We start from the raw sequence: 20,959 nt of genomic DNA on the forward strand, positions 1-20,959 counted from the left end.
ATACCACTGTGATCATGTATGTATGGTCACACCACTGTGATCATGTATGTATGGTCACACAACTGTGATCATGTATGTATGGTCACACCACTGTGATCATGTATGTATGGTCACACAACTGTGATCATGTATGTATGGTCACACCACTGTGATTATGTATGTATGGTCACACCTTTGTGATCATGCATGTATGGTCACACCACTGTATGATTACAACACTCCGGCTCTGTGGATTTATAATACTATGATCATGCGCATATACTATTATCTTTATAATACATTTTGTAACCCATCAGCTATGATTTACTTTTACATCAGTTCTGCTCTTGATATGAGATATTTATATTCCATTTCATTACAAGGTAAGTATCAGTAATGCCTGTTACACATGTTACAGGTCACCAGTTGCATATAAAGAACTAAAAGTACTTTTTGAGGTGTGTGTCACTTGTTGATGAACCCATTGAAAACATGAAAGGTTCAGATATTTACAGATATGTGATCTTTGTCTCAGGATTAGAGATAATCTATTCAAGAAATTCACCACCGTCTTGTTTCGTTGTTCACTTTGGAATTGATTTGGATATGTTTATTTGTGAGTTATCCTGATATGTACTACACTAACAGTCCAGAGTTACGGCTAAACCTTCTTATATAATCATTACAGGTTCAAGAACAATAAGCAGGAAGTTCTGCATCTCAATATTAACCATTAGTCTGTCACTGGTATATATATTAGAACCAAGAGACAACACCTTAATCAAAATGGTTTGACAAGGTCGGGGATAAAACCGTTTTGTTCTTTTTTTAAATAATGCATTTCTGACAAGAAAATGTCTATATGAAACCAAGTATAGTACTATACAAATCCTTGATGAAACAAAGTTTGAGAATTTTCCTGTCCAAAATCTTGTACTGAAAACTAATTTGTAGTGTTTTCTGTGTACATTTTTTCCTTTCAGCTGTGCAATAATTGCAAAATTAGGTGTAACAAATCTGACAGTATACTGTGATCTCATCTATGCATGTCCACAATTATTCATAAAATAATTAAAAATGTTGAACAGTAAAGATTCAGTATGTGTATAACGGAAATTTGTTATCCAATGTTGTTGATCATGTTGATAATATTGTTATTTTTGGTTTAAAAAAAAAAAGAAGTATGTAAAATTGTTAAAAAAAAATATGGATGACAATATGACTGGAGAGCTGTAGGCTAATAAAGTTTGCAATGTATCTGTAATAAAATTTTATTTACTATTCATCAGTTTAATGTTGATGTTCTTCCTGTTTGCACATTTTAATTTCTAATATTTTTTTTTAATCTTAATTTCATAAAAGAATCACTCCAAATGTCTCTTTATAAGACAGTTCTCACAAAGGCTGGTTGTCTTTTCCTGTTTGTCCTGCAAGTTGAATGGTACAAATAGGAATCATGATGATATCTTGCTGCTTTTTGTAGACTTTGTACGATTGAGGTTCGTTCACATAACCACAAATATATTTTTTTTTTAAATTTTGTGCAACCATAATACTGTTTCATTCCATAAAAAGCAGGTCTCAAAATCTGATTGATTTGATGTGTTCATGCCTCCGGGATGATTTTTTCCAACGTACCACCTGTAAGATTATAAGTATTCAATGAAAGTACATGGTTAATACATAAAACAAATCTTTCTTTTTCAATGTTCAATGAAATCCTATAAAACAAGGACAATAGTTTGTGCAACACACACCTACATTTATATGTGTAATATTTTAATCTTAATAGTAAAAAAAATAATATTTGACATTTGAACTCCTGTGTATTGTTATCTCATTGGTAATCATACCACAACTCCTTTTATATGGTAGTAGGCTACTGAAAAGAGGGAAGGTTATATAAAATAAAATAAAATTGCCCACACTGAAATATCTGTCTTGCTTAACGGGTAATCTAAAGGGCTAAGAAGTTTAACATGTTCAACATTAGTCTGTTTATATATACATGTAATATACTTCATTAAAAAAAAATATGTACGTAAACACTGATACTACTATATAATAGAACTATACTTTTCAACCATCAAGTTTTTTAATAATAAATCTTCACCCTAGCCACACAAACACATACAGACATAGCAGATGCCTAACAAAATTCAAGAAATTCGTTTTTCTTTATTTCTTCTTCTGTAATATCCCTATTGCCTGCTTAGGAATTTTGAATAATTTGCCATTAAACACAAATTTGAGAGTACTCAAAATTACTGGAAGCCAGTTGATTGATAATGAATGAATTTTTTACATCCAGTGTCAAATATTTATTCAAGTTCAGGACAGTTGATTTTTTTTACAATAAATACAACTTGGAGCTATGTCCTGTAATAGGTGTCATTCAGGACGAAGGTTCTGGAAATTTAATTTGAAATGCCATGCATTGGAACATAAATGAGGAATTATTGGATAGGAGCAGAAAGTTTGCCTTTCAGTAGACCAACTACGAACTTCTCAAAGAGTTGCATTCTCTCTACTACTAGGCATCGGATTAAAAGTCCCCATTCTGAGCAGACATGACTGGGTATTTATACATCCTGTACAGTCAAACGGATGACCAACATAGGCAAGTGGGGTGAAGACAAAGATTTAAATGGAAAGCTAGTTGAAAATTAACAACAACTTATTAAAAAAACTCATGTGTCTAAGTTGAGGTTTGTTCCAGTTTTTGTTGATAGAAGTGAAATGATCTGAACCAAAGTTCTAGTTTATAGTTTCTATATAAGGTAAAAACATTCAATTCTATCCAATATTCCATTCACTAAGGACGAGAGAGTCAGACTACTGTACACATGACATTCGATAATTAAAGAGTTTTGACAACTTCACCGGCTTTCATCTACAGATAATGTTGTTTATTAATATTTTTTAATGAAAAAAATATTTGTTAAAAAATTATGTGTAGGCACGTGACTGAAGTGCCTAACGACCGCTACGCCCCTGGACAGTATTGGAGAAATTTACCTAATCGCAAAAACTTAGTGCTGATAAATTAACCATGAAATGGAGGTCTATGGTATATTTTTTTCGTTTCAAGCTTTGCACATCAGCAAAAGAAAGTCTAAAACACCAGATACATTAAAATTTTACTTATATTGTTATAGAAACTGACCTAATCACATAACTTATTGTAAAGCCATCACTTTTGGAATGAGGGGATTATATAAAACGTGTTTTGAATTTTAATTACCACAAGAAAGTTTGTGAGGGGTTCTATTGAACCCTGTGTTTTGCATGTGATTGCTGCTGTCAGTGTTTTTAAAGTGAAGTATTTTGAACCATTTACCAGTAAATGACAGAATATTTTAAGAGAAATTCAAACTTTTTCTGTTAATGCTATTAAATGGTCTAAAGATAAGATAACGTCCAAGTTTCAAAGCAATCCATGAAGGTTTACGAAATTATTTTGTAAGATGGGACGTACGCGCAAGCGCAGACGGCACATGACAAATTTTAAATACATGTTTTAACGTTGTTTTCTGTCAGTTTCATTAGAATGGAGATATTAATAATTGTATTTTAAGCTCTAATGGCATCAATTTGGGATTTGATGATCGCAAATATCCGTTTACTGTCTTCGCTAACGCGTCGCCAGTAAACTTAATTTGCGACCATCAATTCCCCAATTGATGCCGTCGGAGCTTAAAATACAATACAGTTATCGCCTAAATAACTGAAAATGAAAAAAATATATATAGTTTTAAAAAATTGCTTCAGACATTATGATCCGTTAATCAAAAGAATCACAGACATTATATGTTCAGGTCTCAGACAGGGTATATACTGTGACATTCCCGGCTTAGAGTTTGTATCGTTTTTTTTTCTGTAAATGCAAGTTAATTGATATTTGTTAACTTCGCATCCCAAAATACTTTGCCACATCTTTAGAAAGTTTAGCATTTTTTATACTGCAATCAGCTATTTTACTATACAGATAAAGCTATACGTATAAACGTAAGCTTTATACGTCAATGACCCCAACTAACCTATAGGCCCCGCCTCCTTATTGTATTTCATCAACAACGTCACGTCACGACCATGACAACGTAAAGTAACAATGGTCAAACTTTTATAAATTTAAACTTTTATGTCTTCAAATTGGTTATTTATATACCATGATTATCAAATGTTATTAATTAAGTTCATTTTCCCTTTCTAATTCCTCAATATGTCAATGTCTTATCGCCTGGACTACGCTCATAGTGAAATACCCCAAAATGGTACCCCAAGAGGGAAATTCCAAACACTTTTTTTAACAATTTTTGTTATATGTTTTTTTCATTTTTAAATATTTTTTTTCGATTTCAGTATAAAGACAATATACGTATAGTGTTTTGAAATATGAAATTTATTTGTATTCGGCACGAAACGGGAAAATGCTGGGTAGAACCTCGCATTTACCCGTTTCTAAGCCTCATACAAATAAATTTCATATTTCAAGACACTATACGTATATTGTCTAAAGATCGATTCTTTTAAAAACTCGTAAATACTTAATCAAAATAACTTAAATTTGGAAAATCTTCAACACACGTGGTACCATTTGCTATTGTTACTAAGAATGAATCAAGTATAGCAATCGAATACGACGCCGTGCGAGCATGCAAAGCATACGGGAAGTGAAAATAGAATTAGATCGAAAACGTAAGATGGTAAAAAAAAAACAATACGAGACGATATATTATATACATAACTTTTGAAATATGTTCAAAGTAAAGTTGTTACAAGTTTAATTGATACTCTACACAATTGATTGTTTAAACCCGTTTTGATATTAAAAAGAACCAATTTATATTGGTATGCGAAAAATTATGTAGCACAATAATTCAAATATGCATGTACCTGTTTTATGATATCAAAGTCTGAGATATCGTCTTTTCTTCCGAAATGTCCGATGCCTTCTTCATTTTCTTCTAACTGCACGAGAAGGAACTCTGGAACAGTGATGATATATTATTAATGATTCATCTTCAATATGATAGCCACAAATAATCAAGAAGAAATAAAATTAATGAAGAGTGTTTAAAACAATCTGCTAGAAGAAATGCCGGTTCATTTGATAATACTAACTAAATAGAGAATTCGTATCGGAGGTGTTCAACATTTTTGAAATTGAACATTTTGTTCCCGTTCGCTGAGGATGATCGAGGATAGTTAGACATTGCTTTTGCAGCAGTCACATAGAAAGTCACAATAAAACTTAGGCGATCTTAGGCAGTCAGCCTTCAGAACAATTTCTGTCGGTACACTTCTTCTTCTTCTTGTCTCCGTTATAAGGAACACCTGAGTTATAAATGGCGTGTATAGGATGACATTTGGAGCCTGTATCGGTACAGATTTATGTAAACCCACTATTTATTTCTAGTTTGAGGATAAAATCCAATTTGATCAAGTGTTCTATTTAACGATGTGCTAGACATATATGTTTTTTTGGTGAAAACTTTATATATTTTATATACGTCTTCATGTTCCATTCTACATCATAACTTTATCTTCCTCCTCTAAAAGGAGCTCCGCTTTGAAAGCGTAGTCTATTAATATTTTGTTTGTGCCCTTAAACCGTACACAAGGAGCACTGTAATAATAATAAAAAAATGGTACACAGTATATTTTCATAAACGTGTATACATGTATTTCTATAAAAGTAAAATCAATAATTCACCACTGATGCACACAGCAATTATAATATTTCATAAGCCACTGATACACGAATGTAAAGTCGATTACATATGTTACTCGTTTGAAGATATAAAATATACAATATAATTTTGTTTATGCTTTTAGATTATCTAGAAATTATGAAAACCTGGCAAAAATATATACCCAATTTCCGATTGCTAGATGTGCATCCTGGTAACCGATGCAATTCAGTAGATAAATTTTAACCTCGTTTACCGGTCATGCATGATTCACTTGTTTAGAACTGTAGACCCTGTCTTACGCCATTATATTGCCGTAATTAAAATAATTTATTTTTTATTTACAATTTTTTCAATGAATATAAAATTTTCACCTATAAATGTTCGTGAAATCTACTGAAAGCGTTTTGAGGTACTGTCCGAAAACTGGAAATTCCACTTTATTCAATGAGTCCGAACATTTCAAATAAATGTAAAATTAAAACTATGTCTTTAAATCGAAATGGGAGTTGTGTGTGTTTGTGTTGAGAGGGGTGCACAACATCAACAATACATTTGCTTAGTCCCGATTCGGGTTCCGGTTCCGTCAGCAGTGTTTCGAAGCAACTTGTACTTTACCTATTCAGATAGATCTATATCTGTACTTCAAATAGTATGTACACAGTGTGGTGAATATTTAAATAACATGTTTATAAAAGCTACAGAACAGTAAAAGAAAATGAAACAACGTCTTACCCGTAAGTGTTACAGTTACTCGTCCATTCTTCTAAACCAAGGCTACACAATCTCAGATCAAATTTAAATCTCTCCAACGTCAACATTTTTCGCGGAACGTTTGAATCGACGAATCAACGTTGATATCTATTGTTGACGTTTCAAACTGATTCGCCCCATGAAACGTCATACGGATACTTTCAAAATGGAGAGCACATCGCAAAATTCACCAACTTGGAATCTAACTGTGGAAAACAGCAAACTCTATCTTTGTATTAAGGAAAAGAAAGCTGTTGATGACAACGGAGAAGCCCTAGTTGTGGAACAAATAGGCCATGGTAGATCTTCTAAGGAAATATGGGTAAGATATATCTAGAAGCTTGATATTTTATATCCTACAATTGTTATATATATATATATATATCAGTGAAATGATGACATTATTCCATGCTGATTTGAGATATTGTAAGCAATTGATTCTTGAATTTTTTTTGTTATGGATCATGGACTTGCTGTTTCCGTAAATTTTTACCTCTTTTTTTTTACTTCACCTTTTCATTTTGAAAAAAAATATTTGTGTATCTTGAAGTATGACAAGTATAAGTTTGGATAAACTCAGTTGAAAAACCGTAGCTTACTTCCATTTACATAACAATAAAAAATTAAGAAACAATGTTTACATAAAACTTTTTTAAATTATGATGCTTTTGTGCTACGGAAATTTATGTTATTGTGAAATAAAACTGAGAGGTCACTACGACAAGTTTTTAGTGAGCGACACTATTTAAAATCGTACTTCTTCGTGTCTTTTATACATCACTTTAGCAAATGCAAATGAATAAATGGAAAACTATATTGTTGTTTTACTTGCAATTTGATAAAAAAAAGGCCTTGAAAAGCAGTTTTGGTCGGAGGTAAAAATTATTGAAATATTTTACAATCTTATCAAAATAATTTATCATGACTTGCTCCTCGATTTTTCAGTATATGTCGCCGTGTGAGCAAGTGATGAGAACTTAGCATTTTATATTAAAATCGTTTTTGTTAGCAAATCCTTAAGAAAACCTCTAATATGATAAGTGTTACTATCCCTGGATTTCAATAACAGCTTTTTACGTTTATACTGTATTTGAAAAGAAAAGTGACCGGTCCAAATGAGATTTTGTAACGTGACATTGTTTTCTAATTGGCAACCACACGACTTCTCCTTGGTTTAAATGTATGCAAATTTCAAAAATCAGATGATGAGGGGGGAATTGGACCTTTATCGGGACACCGGGACCGAGGAATTCTTTTTTGGAATTTCAATGTCGAATTTTAAATTTATTTAAATTCGGGACCTCGGGATGTCATGTTTTTACATACGGAATTTCCCACGACCCCTCCTACCTCTCCACAGATGTTTTTAAATACGAAGGAAAACATCAGAATTCTTGTTTGAAAAAAACGTGCAGTCCTTCTTATTGAGCAAATTGAATATTCGTAACACCCGCGGTTACAAATGAATTAATCTTGTGTGATTTTTAAAAAAAACTTTATAATATATTTTATAATAAACATAAGAGGGTTGGGATGCCACTAACATGTTTAGCCCCGCCACACTATTTATGTTTGTGCCTGTCCCAAGTCAGGAGCCTGTAATTCAGTGGTTGTCGTTTGTTTATGTGTTACATATTTGTTTTTCGTTAATTTTTTTACATAAATAAGGCCATTAGTTTGCTCGCTTGAATTGTTTTACATTGTCTTATCGTTGCCTTTTATAGCTGACTATATGCGGTATGGGCTTTGCTCATTGTTGTAGGCCGTACGGTGACCTATAATTGTTAATATTTGTGTCATTTGGTCTTATGTGAATAGTTGTCTCATTGGCAATCATACCACATCTTCTTTCTTTTATAAAAAGTTAGAAGTTGTTAATTTCGTGAAATTTGAAGTCAATATTTTTTTATACTCCTCATACAAATGCGGCACGGGACATTTTTATTTGGACACTTGCGCTACAAATCATAAACCATTTGCGCTTTTTAAAAAACAAATGCATAGTGTTGTAAGTGTGAAATCTCATTAATTTTCGCTACCCGCATAAACCATATATATTATAGTCATGAAAGCAAATGAAAACATCCGATGTCGAGATCGGAAAAATAGAAACAAAAACTTTCCGACATTTTAGTAAGCGACATTATTCTAGAGTGAATGAAAAACAATACTTTAGTAGTAAAATATGTTAACACTTTAATTCAGTTTCTGATTTTGCAATGTTCGTTTTGTCAGTATAAATAGTTATAAATAGTTCGTGAAAAAAATCTATAAGGTTGCATCTTTCCTATTTCCCATGACATATATTTGTATCACGTTGTCGTCGTCGTCAGCATCGTCCAAAGACATCTATACTGATTGACTTTAGAAACGCAACACTTGATTATTTTGGTGTTATTTTTGAATGAATGTGTCACCGTCAAAAGCGATGACTGCCAGCTGTTACAAACGCCAAAATGATTGTCAGAAAGGTCAACAAATTCTGTCTAACATGTATTTGGTTCTGTTTTACACCTTCTGATTTTGCATTTGTTTAACCCATTACTGATTGGTTTTGGCAATTATAAGGTTGGCACTTGAGAGCTTAAAAGTTTTCCTTCATTCGATTCTTTTGGCAATTCAGTTGATGGGAAACATTTATGGCATGAATCTATACTCTATGGTACTCGACAATTCGCAGTTGACGTTGCGGCCGTTAACATGTCTGGTCAAATTCTGTTGACGTTTCATTGTCACTACACCTTGATCTGTTCATTGATGGCCACCAACAAATCTTGTCTACTTGTATTGTTGTCGGAAGGACAGTAAGACAAGTTTCTGAAGTCATATAGTATGGTTTTTGCTTTCATGTTTGCAGTATTCTTAAGGGTTAATTCAGATTTTGATTTCTCAGTTTTAGCAAAATGGAGTTAGTTTTAGTTACCCACGGCCGTTTAAGCACAGTGAATAGGGGCAAAAATTAAACTTTGTTTGATTTCATAAAAAATCCGAATATGCCGAATCTATTTTACTGTTTGTTTATATTTTTATACGACCTTGCTATTGGTTTCACATTGGCGTCGTCGTCGTCCGAAGACATTTGTTATCGCACTATCACTGTGCTTAAACGGCGTTTAAGTTACCCACAGCTAAAGATGGAGCCGCCTGGCTTCGATAAGGAAGTTTACTTCTATATAATTACAATACCATGAATACAAAAGAAATGTTCAGTAATTAAACAGTTATATCAATCTTTTAGGGAAGCTCTGCAATGTAAAACGTGGTTACATACTAGAACACAAACGATTACAGCACGATTTTCCAAAACAATTATGATGTCCGTAACTTGAAAACAACTTGTCCGTAACTTTTTTCCTTCTACCGATAGTGATGTCCGTAACTTTACCATAATGTCCGTAACTTTCAAAGAGTCTTTAAAACCATTCACTTAAAGTGAACATATGAAAATCAAATTCAAATGGCAATCCTTAGCAGAAATACATAGATGAATCCTCCAAACCTCTAAAGAAGATATGTATGATTTGATACCCGAGCTTATTGAATTCCTGAGGTCAATGAAACTTTTAGAAGATTTTAAATCTACCTTTATTGCTATAATAAACTGACATCTGTTCAACAATAAAGCCTTCCATCTACTCTTTAGATATTGGCATTTTCACAGTCAACAACACATTACACTAGATATAGTGAAGAGACCAAACTTGTTTGGCTAACAATTCAGAAATTATTTAAAGCAAAGGATATCAATGTTTTTCCTCGGCTACAAAGACAAAATTATTATGGAGTCATCAGTGAACAATCTAAAAAGCTAAAAGAATGAAAGAATAATTTCGCCGTACCGTCAGATCCCGTTTACGGTAATAATTTAAAAAAAAATTAACGGAAAATCCGTGACACTCTGGTTTGCTTTTTTATAGCTGTGGTCTTTTTTCTCTAGTTTATTTTGAAGCATATCGTTATTGTACAAATCTATGTAATAATTAAGAGGTATGATAGTGTTTATTGTCCTTAAACTGTTGAAATTATTAATCTTACAATTTTTAAATAAAAGTTACCCACATCCGAAAATAAAGTTACGGACAGTCTGATTATTTTTGACTTCTTATGGATTTTTTAAAAGATGGCCTTGCGATTAAGTGAAATCAAAATTAACACATTTGTTGTGATGGTAAGTGATTTCTTTATTCAATAGTCCTATCAATATAAACATAAATCATGAAAAACGTTCCAAAAAGTAGATTTCGTATCAACTATCATCTCAATGAGTTTAGAGTCCGCCATCTTGGGCTGTGGGTAACTTACGTTACCCACGGACGTTTAAGCACAGTGACTATAACTTAAGTATAATTAAATAGAAATCTATGAAATTTTGACACAAGGTTACCGACCACAAAAGGAAGGTTGGGATTGATTTTGGGAGTTTTGGTCTCAACAGGTTAGGAAAAATGGACCCAAAAAGGGCCCAAATAAGCATTATTCTTGGTTTTCGCACAACAACTTTAGTATAAGTAAATAGAAATCAATGAAATTCAAACACAAGGTTTATGACCACAAAGGAAGGTTGGGATTGATTTTGGGAGTTGAGGTTCAACAGTTTAGGAATAAGGGGCCAAAATAAGCATTTTTCTTGGTTTTCGTACCATAACTTTAGTATAGGTAAATAGAAATCTATCAAATTTAAACACAAGGTTTATGACCATAGAAAGAAGGTTTGTATTGCTTTTGGGGGTTTTGGTCCCAACAGTTTAGGAATAAGGGGCCCGATTTCTTAAATAAAAAGAAAATTTCCTCAAACATCGTTTTGAGAGGATTAACCATAAACAGCATAGTGAATTGCTCAAAGGCCAAAAAAAATTAAGTTCATTAGACCACATTCATTCTGTGTCAGAAACCTATGTTGTGTCACAATCACAATCCAAATTTAGAGCTGAATCCAGCTTGAATGTAGTCTCTATACTTGCCCAACCGTTCAGGGTTTAACCTCTGTGGTTGTATAAAGCTGCGTCCTGCTGGGCATCTGGTTTCTTTTTGGTCTCATTTTCAAACTTCATTACAACAAAAGTATTAATTGTATTTATTTATTTTTCTTTTTCCTTCAGATAAAATTTGAAAATGCCAAAGTAGGGAGAAACCTACCAGTTATCACTTTTAAAACAACTAGCCCTTTCAATAGTGAAAAAACCTTGGATGGAACTTATATTTGTGTGGCAGATTTAATAACAAATGTCATGCAAATATGTCCTTGGGTGACCCTATATAAGAGAAAAAGATCAAATGGCAGTTCGGATAAGGACAACAGCAACAAGAAGAAGAAGAGAGAACAAATACCAGTGGACCTGGATATTAGCAATGTTGAATATGACATGGGAAATTTAAATCCTGTCATGTTTAAAGAACATTTCATAGGTATAGAATAATTTTAATTATATTTTGTATACTGTCAGTGGACAAAAGTGAGTTCCCACTCCATAAAATTCCTATCACAATTTAACCAAATAACTACACAACTGATTTATATGAAATAAATACCATTAGATTAACACAATAAAAGTTTGAAGTTTTATTGCTAATTTGGCCCTGATATTATTGGGGTCCATTTTAAGTTGCTGACAAGGTTACACACAAAGAATAAATATTTTTGGAAAAGTTTGCTACGTATTGTAACCAAATTGAAATCCTAAAAAATTTGCAAGTTGATTATTTTAACAAACAACCTAAATTTTCTACCATGTTGTTTATCCAATAAACAACTGCTTTTTTTCTGTTCTTGAAATATTCGACTTTGAGCATTCCTGATGAAGGTAAATAACAAAAATTGTATTGGACAAACGAAATTTCTAAAGTGGTCATACTAATTTGTGTTTTGAAAATCACGGATCAATTTATTTATACAGGTCAGTTTGAAGTCAATGTGCTTACACTGACAGAACCACCCAAGGAGTACATGGCAAGGAGAGTCAATAACGAATGGGTACAGATAATAAAAGACAAAATTCTACAGCAACCACATCTGATTTCAACTATTTTGCCTGTTTTGGTTGATCCATGTCAGGTAAAGTTTATACTTAATAAATTTTAAATGCTCTTTCAAATAAGATAAACAAAGGATTGTGACAATAATAACCAGTAATAAGTGGTTTTTTTTGTGTTTTTTAAAGAATTTCCATATCAAAGTATGTCAATTTGTGAAATTTGTTTATGCTATTTAAAAATTTAATCTCAATTCAGGTGAAAGAAGTACAGGAATTCAAGTGTGAAAGTATATCAAGCTATACCTTGTGGACCATTGGGGGAAACCATCTCAGAAGTGCTTTACAAGAAATAGCTAAAGAAGCTACATTAAATGATTTAAGGTAACAATTTAAAAAAAATGATATTGTATGACCATTAATACATGCACATTGAGTAGTCTCTTATGATTCATTTGCCAAAAGAATGTTATTGAATTGACTTCTAATAAATGCATGCACATCTATTCATTTTTTTGCACGAAAATCAGCACATATTCATAGCTTAAGTAATCAAAATAAACAAAAGAGTAAATTAAGATAGAAGCCTTACTCAATTAAGGGCATACAATACAGTTTTGAACCAGTATTTACAAGATGATGAAAATTTGTATATATTATAGGCTATTTTTAGCCAATTAATATAAGCTAGGTTGCAATGCTGTATGCATACTTCTTTTCTTGAGACAATTTTTTTTATAACAATTGTATATTTGTTTCTCTTATTGCAATGTATCATTATCATTTGTATTATATTTAATAAAAAAATGGTGTTGGCACTTTTTTTGAAGGAATGTCCACATACGACTCTATTGTGGACTTAAAGAAGAGCAAGCCTTGCAGTTGGGAAATTTACACAATGGTTCACAGCAAGCTCTAAAACCAACATTCCAGGTATGTCTGACAAAAGAGAAGAATGATTTATGAATTGTTTTCTTTAAAGTAGATCACAAGTATATATTTTTTGAGACAGAATTTTTTTCATAATTTGCCAAAATGAAGATTTTATTATGCTCTTTTCAAAAATTTAATAAAAAGTATTGGTCACCATACTATTTTCAAGCTATGGGTCGTTGAAAATTGCCAAAATTTGGAAAAAACACATTAGTGTGCATAAAAAAAATTCTATGAGAGAATTTTGAAATTAATTTTGAGAAGAAAGGTTTTATAATATGCTTTAAGAAAATAAAAAGAAAACATGGTGTCACCGAACTTGGTTTCTTGCTACAAGTAAAAATAAAAAATTTCCCAATTAGCCCAGTATAAATTTTGTTTTTTCTCCAAATTCGCGGCACCCCAAATTATTTTTGTTTCTACTTTTGGTCATTATATAAATTTTTCATGTCATTAAGCGGCAAGTCAAATCTAAAACTTTAAAAATGGTACTTCGCAAGATCTGGTTTGCGCCAATCCAGTTTTAATTAGCGTGGGGCACTGTCTTCCTGCGGATAAGTGTTCCAGTGTACTAGCACTCTAAAGTCCTGCAACTACGGTAGGCTAGCACTGTGTGAAAGCAGTCAAAATTTACATACACCCTTTGGTTTTTTATTTATTTTATTTTATTTCACTTTTCTTTTTTCTAGTACATACAAAACATCCCACTAAATATTTTTGCAAAACTCACATACACAAATTTAGGCTTATTGTGGTTTATATATATAATATTTGGCATATAAATTCACATAAAAACAGTCATGGTCTTTCGACTTTGAAACTTTTGCTTAGTTTACATGTATAATTTGTGATTATATCAGTTTATCATGAACTGGCTATGTCATAAAAGTCAATGATATTTGGTATTTAATACTTATTGGCATTTGCAAGTATAGCTTCCATGGATATTATGTAGCCCACCCTCTCTTCATGGTTCAATGATTTTGAAACTTTTACAAAGTTTACAAGTTAATGGTTGTGGTTTTTTTTTAAGGGAACTACTTATTATAAGTCAATGATATTTGGTATGCAGTTGTTTTGACATTGACACATCCCTTTTACATGGATATTGTTTAGCCATGTACCTCAGTTATGTTTCATTGACTTTGAATTTTTACCCAATGTAAAAGTATTGCTGTTTTAATTTCAACATTTGCATAATCCAAATTACAAAAAAAAACAAGAAATATCTCTGTGATAACAATTTTTAATCTTTTTATAAATATTTTAGGACTGTGTAAATCAAGCTCTTAAATTTAAACTAAGGAGTCCGGAGAGTGTGTCAACACAGGTTACACAGATGCTGAGAGATGTTGAGATGAGGGTTTGTATACTTTACTGATTATTATAGATGTTCAATTTTAATTTAAGAGAGAGCCGTGGTGTAGTGGTTAGTGCATCGGACTACTAACACAAAGGTTCCTGGTTCGATTCCCGTTAGGGATGAAAATTTCATGAACTCAATTTTCGGCTCTCCCTCGACACCATTTGCGAGTATGTTCTTGAGAAAACAATGATAACCCGTCAGAAGGGGACGATAAATGGCTGACCCGTGTTAAGAGAGAGCCATATCTCTTGCACGTTAAAGACACCCTTGTTGATTTCGAAAAAGAGAAGGCTAATGCCGCTACAAGGCAGAACTCGCACCAACAAAGTGGAAAGGGATTAATATAAGTTGCAAAACTTGTTTCCAAATCCACTATCAATAAATATGTTTAAACTAATTTTAATTCTCCATATTGATGTATTTTTAAGAATTCTAAATGCCTCTAAAGTATAATTTGATTTAAAATTATTTGTAAACTATTGTTGATGCATCTGAATTTGAAACTTTAAAAATCAAGCTTATACCAGTCGTCTTACATCAACAAATTATTGTTTAGGTACTACATTTTAATTATTGGTATTTTATTCCAATCTGTTTTTTTTTTAGATTACCATTTTACATCTAACAAAAAAGAGAGAATTATATATGAAATCACCTAAAACAGCATAAACAGACAGTACAATTCCAAACCATATTCAACCTATTGTTTACATGAATATACAACTTGTAAGAACATATTTTACATCAACCTGAAATTTAATTCTTAAGTTGCAAGTACATGTACAATATCCTTTTAAAATTAATTTCAGGATGTGCCCAAGGAAAGTGTTGGCACAATATGCAGTATTTTGAAATATTCTGAAGAAAACTTGAAAATGGTCCAAAAAATATTCACCCAATTTGCACAGAAGTCAGGTTCAATGAAGAGCATACCACAGACTGTAAGTAAAACTTTCTTGCAATATTTTCTTTTTATACTATATCTTAATAAACAGCTGTGCTGTGGGTGCATGATACGCCTGTCACATTTTCAAGGAATAAAATTCAATCACTTGTCAATGTTATATTAGAAATTTATGAAAATCAAAAGGGAGCTGTAGAAAATTCAATAAAAAAAAATCGGGAAAAATTTCCCTAATTTTTCTTTGTACTAATGAACTCAAAATCGTTCAATTTTTTTTATGTCATGTTTGAAATCCTGGACCTGCGCAGAAATCTAAACTGTACTTCCTTTTTCCGGTCTTGTATTGTATGAACCTTTAAGGAAAATATATATTTATCAGTCTACCGGTAGTATAAAATTGGAAGGAATGCAATACCAATTTCATTTTTAATAATTCTTTGATATGAAAAAAACGTTACATAAAGATAGCGTTTCTTTGTTTACATTGCATATGACGTCATAGTTAAATAACGTCACAACTAAAATCCCTAACAACAGAATTAAAATCGGAAACATTACGGGATTTCCGTTTCTTTGTTTTAACAAATATTTAAGTTACAAAAAAATAATTCATACAGACTTCGTCCCCATATTCAGGTAATGCCTGCCTCATATTAGATAAAAACAATTCACCAAAGTTTCAAAAGAATTGCTGAAAGCATTTCTGAGTCAATACTTTTACACCCAAATAAAATTACAAAAAGAAGAATTCATTTCTTAAAATTTTAGATCCATTCATCTATTTATAAATATGTTTTAAATTTTCTTTCAGTTGTTTAGAGAGCTGCAAGGCATTACTGATGCAAACAGGACTTCATTTCTAACCCACAGTTATAACCATGGATTACAAAAAGGGGCAGTGGAGGTTAAAAATGCCAAAAAAAGAAACAAACTGCAACAGTGCTTTATGATGATAGCTGGTATCAATGACCTTGATATATGCAAAAGGCTGTACCCAGATGGTATAAGCGGAATAGAAAAGTATTTAGGTATGGACACCATGTAATTCTAGAAATCTTTTGTCCAAAAAACTATATTTAATTGTTCCACCCTTTTAAAAAAACAAAACAAGTGACTATAAATTAATGTATGAAAAACAACCATCAATGACAAACTCTTAAATATATGCTCCTGAATTAATATAAACACATTAATAATGAGCAATGTTTAATGCTCAACCCTTCCCACTGTCATTATGTCAGAAATAGTGAAATAGATAGTCCAGAAGATGGGAAGTATAAAATGACAAAATCTGTTAAAAGGGACTGCTACTGAAAACTAGTTTAAAGCCAATTTCAAGGACTGATACTTAAAACTAGTTTAATAGTCCAGTCAATCTAGCATAAATTTGACCCCAACCCGAAAGTAATTACAACAGAAGATTTTTAAGTTTTAGTCTTTAGCATTATACCCCAAATATACACAGAAAAAAGTCCCATAAAATGTAACTGGAGAAAAACTAAAAAAAATCACTATTTAAAATTCCTATGGAGATTTGCATTGAAAAGGGAGATAACTCTTGCAAAAAAGGCAGAAATTTCAATAAAAATTGATACAAAATTATAACTTTACCGCTTCTATTCATCAGAATGTATTGATTCTTGATTTTTTAGCGGTCTTTAGAGTATAGCAAACAACTCTAAAGGTGTTTTCATATATTTATCAAGCTATAATCTAGATTTCATAATTCATGTAATTCATTAGTTGACCATTTTTTGAATTTTTCAACATGTCAAGGTAAAGAATCTCAAATTTAATAAAAGTTATTAAGCATGTATTCCTCTTTTTGTGGTTTAAAGTTTCTTTAGATAAGTAAGTTGCTGAAAAAATATAATATACAGATGTAAATAATACCAAATTTTCACATTATTTTTTCGAAATCGTTACAAAGCTTCAAATTTACAATTTCTTAAATGAAAAATGCAAGAAAAAATAAAACTACCCATAACACATTTCGGTTTAGTACATTTCATGAGCAGATGATTATATAATTTAGTCAAATACAAACTTATAACCCCATCAAAGTATCATACTTTACATAAATTTCAAGAAAAACATAAAATAACTGACAAAAAAAAAGAATCATTTTTGCAAGAGTTATCTCTCCTTCCAATGTTTAAATTAAAAATGTTGATTTTGTGTTTTCCTCAAGTTAGATTTTATGGGACTTTTTTCTGTGTATATAAAGGGCATAATGCTATAGATTAGAACTAAAACATTTTCTGCTTCAATTAGTTTGAGGTTAAATCTTAGTTTGACTGGATTATAAGGGCATATGATAAAACAAAATTTTGAAATAATTTAATAAAAAAAATATTGTTTTTTTCTTTTATTTAAACAAAAAAGTTATCTATTTCTGTCGGATGGAAAAGGTATATATCCACAATTCAGAATTTTGAGCAAATATATAAAATTTCTACCTCATATTTCTCAAAAAGTAACACATGAAGATCTATTTTTTATTGCATATTTGATTTAGTCATGCATAAAATAGCCTATATGTCAAATTATATACTCTTTCTATAAGTTTATATATTAATATATTTAGCTACAAACAAAGAAATTAATGTAATAATAATTTGGATTTTTTTTAATCTTTTCAGAACTTGAAATGCCTGGTGCACATATACCGCACATATTCATCGAGTATTGCAAGAAAGCAGTGGACAGCGGGGACATAGAAGTAGGCCCAAAGGATTTCCAACCAGTTATCAAGTTCAACATAAAAATTGGAAATATAGATATTTCGAATCTGGAGTCGGTGAAAGCTGTAACAAACAAATTAAATCAAAAATGTTTACAAGAATTGATTAAAAATGAAATGAAAATAAAAATAGACTTAAAGAATTTAAGTGAAAATGAGCACACTGCAGAGGATATTTGCTATGAAATTGAAAATGATAATGATAATTTAAATTGTAGTACATGTAATGATAGTTTCAGAGTAGATGATTCTGGTCTTCCTGAATCTCTTGACATTTCAGAACTTCAGGATACTGACACTTCTATAAGTTCTATCACTGAGAGTAATTTGGAAACGCAGCCACCATGTAACCAATCCCAAGACTTGTTTTGAATATAAAAGTATATAGTGAATTTTGCTTTTTTGAGAGATATTCAGAATCCTCTGGTTTTGTTCATGTAGTGTCACTAACAGATTTTCCCACTGACCCCTACTTTTCTTTCATGGTATCAGTACATATATTTTGACAAGCCATATCTGAAAATGCTATAAAATCCTTTTTATTTTTTCATTACTTTTGAAAGAAAAAGGATTCCAATGTAAAATGTTTGAAAAGTCGAGAGGAATTATTTCCTGCCCAAATTTCAATGGCTTACATCTAGAAAACAAACACATGGACCTTCATTTTTTTTTACTGTTAGGTTACTTTATATATCATGTATATAAATAGTATCAATGTAAAACAGTCTTTAAAAAAGAGAGTAAGGAACATCCTTCAGAGTATTATACATGTATTTCCTTTCAAAAAAAATAAAATTTGCCTCATATATATGCACAAACTGCTACATTTGAAGACGAAGGTATGGAACATTTTTTGTTGATGTTAAATATAAAAATTAGATGGTTTTTAAATGATACCTCTACCACTGCACCAACAGAAATTTTATATCCTGATATTGGTCAATTGTTAGAGGATTTGTATCTGTCACTAGACCGTCAGTCAGTCCTACAGTTCATTTGTGTCTATTTTTTTCTTAATATATTTAAATATTTAAAGTAGTTTTGATTTGGAAGAAAACAAAATGAGGTGGGATGAAATAAACTAGGGTTCTAGGTCCCAAGGTTATGTTTAAATATTGCTTCAGGTTGGCAGATCACTTTTTTTCAAATTTTACAAATTTATTTTTAATAAAAGAATCAAGGTCTTTTTAGATGGGATTTTATGTAACTCGATCATTAAACCAAAAAAGCTGTCAGTTCAATAAGACCACATTGGAGCCATCTTCAAATTTCTAATGTTCTTAATTGCATTATGGTTATCCAGGAACTTTGTGTTTTGCAGAAAAAAATGTATCTTTATTGTTATGCTTTGTATATCATGTATATGTGTAAAATTAAAATATATTTGTTTCTTATCAGTGTCAGTTACTGATTTAGAATCATAGCAATAAATTACTATATTAATAACGTTTAACTCTTTGTGTTTGTTTTATTGCAATTAAAGTTGCTAGCAGTTACAAGTAGTTTGACAATTGAAATGATGATGTAAATACTGTGTAACCTGCCTTATCCTGAATATTCCAACATTCTGCTGAAACCAACACATTGATCATATGCCTATCCTTGTAGAAAAAAACCCTGAGTTTTCAAACACCCAGTTTAATCCCACAATTTTATGTGGCCCCCCCCATTGTGTATACCCAGGTTTCACTGTACTAGTTGGCTACTATAACAGATACCTTTATCAATTAAAGTGAGTGTAGATCTAGCACAGAAACCATATGCAATTTTTGCTCTGTCCAGTAATTTTAACCATGATTCGAGTGTTAGTTGAGACAATAACAACAATTAGTACTAGCAATTATTATCTATTTATTTCATCAGAAAAAATAATCAATATATAGAATTCAATCATTACTCCTGGTATAAGCTATACCTGTATATATATATATAGCTAGTTGAAACAACATCAACATAAAAAGTCCCATTTCATGTTTGATAAAAAATGGACATACCACTCAACCTTATCAGTTATTGTTTCCTTCACTCTCAAAGATTCCATTCTGCATACACCAACAAACAAGTAAAAAACATATGGTATAAACTGAAAGACAGGGGTGTGACCATACATACATGATCACAGTGGTGAGACCATACATACATGATCACAGTGATGTGACCATACATACATGATCACAGTGGTGTGACCATACATACATGATCACAGTGGTGTGACCATACATACATAATCACAAAGGTGTGACCATACATGCATGATCACAGTGGTGTGACCATACATACATGATCACAGTGGTGTGACCATACATACATGATCACAGTGGTGTGACCATACATGCATGATCACAGTGGTATGACCATACATTCATGATCACAGTGGTGTGACCATACATACATGATCACCGGGTGTAATCATACATATAACCATGTTTTCTGTTCTATGGTCCTGTTGTTGTCTCCTTGACACATTCACCATTTCCATCCTCAATTTCATACAAGGTCTTTTTTCAGAAGAAAACTAATGACAACACTAGAGTAACATCCCATGGTCTAAAACTTTCCATTTTCTAGAATTCTTAATAAACTCTTAATCTAAATAATTCTCTGTTCAGACCATTTTTT

At 31.5% G+C, this 20,959-nt stretch overlaps 2 protein-coding genes and 1 long non-coding RNA gene across 4 annotated transcripts in view; 1 reads left to right on the forward strand and 2 right to left on the reverse strand.

The window, feature by feature from the left end:
• LOC134688533 (zinc finger protein 23-like) overlaps nucleotides 1-20,959 on the reverse strand; it is a 31,209-nt gene that overhangs the window by 4,799 nt on the left and 5,451 nt on the right. The window lies entirely within an intron of this gene.
• On the reverse strand, nucleotides 1,235-6,525 carry LOC134688532 (uncharacterized). Its single transcript, XR_010101824.1, has 3 exons — nucleotides 6,408-6,525; nucleotides 4,876-4,967; nucleotides 1,235-1,620 (listed from the first exon to the last, which is right to left on the reverse strand). It is a non-coding gene; the product is annotated as an uncharacterized LOC134688532 (long non-coding RNA).
• LOC134688531 (uncharacterized) lies at nucleotides 6,565-19,734 on the forward strand. Its single transcript, XM_063549316.1, has 9 exons — nucleotides 6,565-6,747; nucleotides 11,525-11,831; nucleotides 12,320-12,477; nucleotides 12,654-12,778; nucleotides 13,225-13,327; nucleotides 14,598-14,690; nucleotides 15,503-15,634; nucleotides 16,409-16,625; nucleotides 18,240-19,734. The coding sequence occupies exons 1-9, from the start codon at nucleotides 6,565-6,567 to the stop codon at nucleotides 18,710-18,712; spliced, it is 1,791 nt and encodes a 596-aa protein (XP_063405386.1). The 3' UTR covers nucleotides 18,713-19,734.

This window comes from Mytilus trossulus, chromosome 10 (assembly GCF_036588685.1).
Source record: "Mytilus trossulus isolate FHL-02 chromosome 10, PNRI_Mtr1.1.1.hap1, whole genome shotgun sequence".
In the NCBI taxonomy this organism is placed as follows: Eukaryota; Metazoa; Mollusca; class Bivalvia; order Mytilida; family Mytilidae; genus Mytilus; species Mytilus trossulus.

Coding starts and splice junctions, on each gene's coding strand:
- LOC134688531 (XM_063549316.1), top strand. CDS start 6,565: ATGAAACGTCATACGGATACTTTCAAAATGGAGAGCACATCGCAAAAT. Junction 6,748..11,524: donor GATCTTCTAAGGAAATATGG/GTAAGATATATC, acceptor TTTTTCCTTCAG/ATAAAATTTGAAAATGCCAA. Junction 12,779..13,224: donor GCTACATTAAATGATTTAAG/GTAACAATTTAA, acceptor CTTTTTTTGAAG/GAATGTCCACATACGACTCT.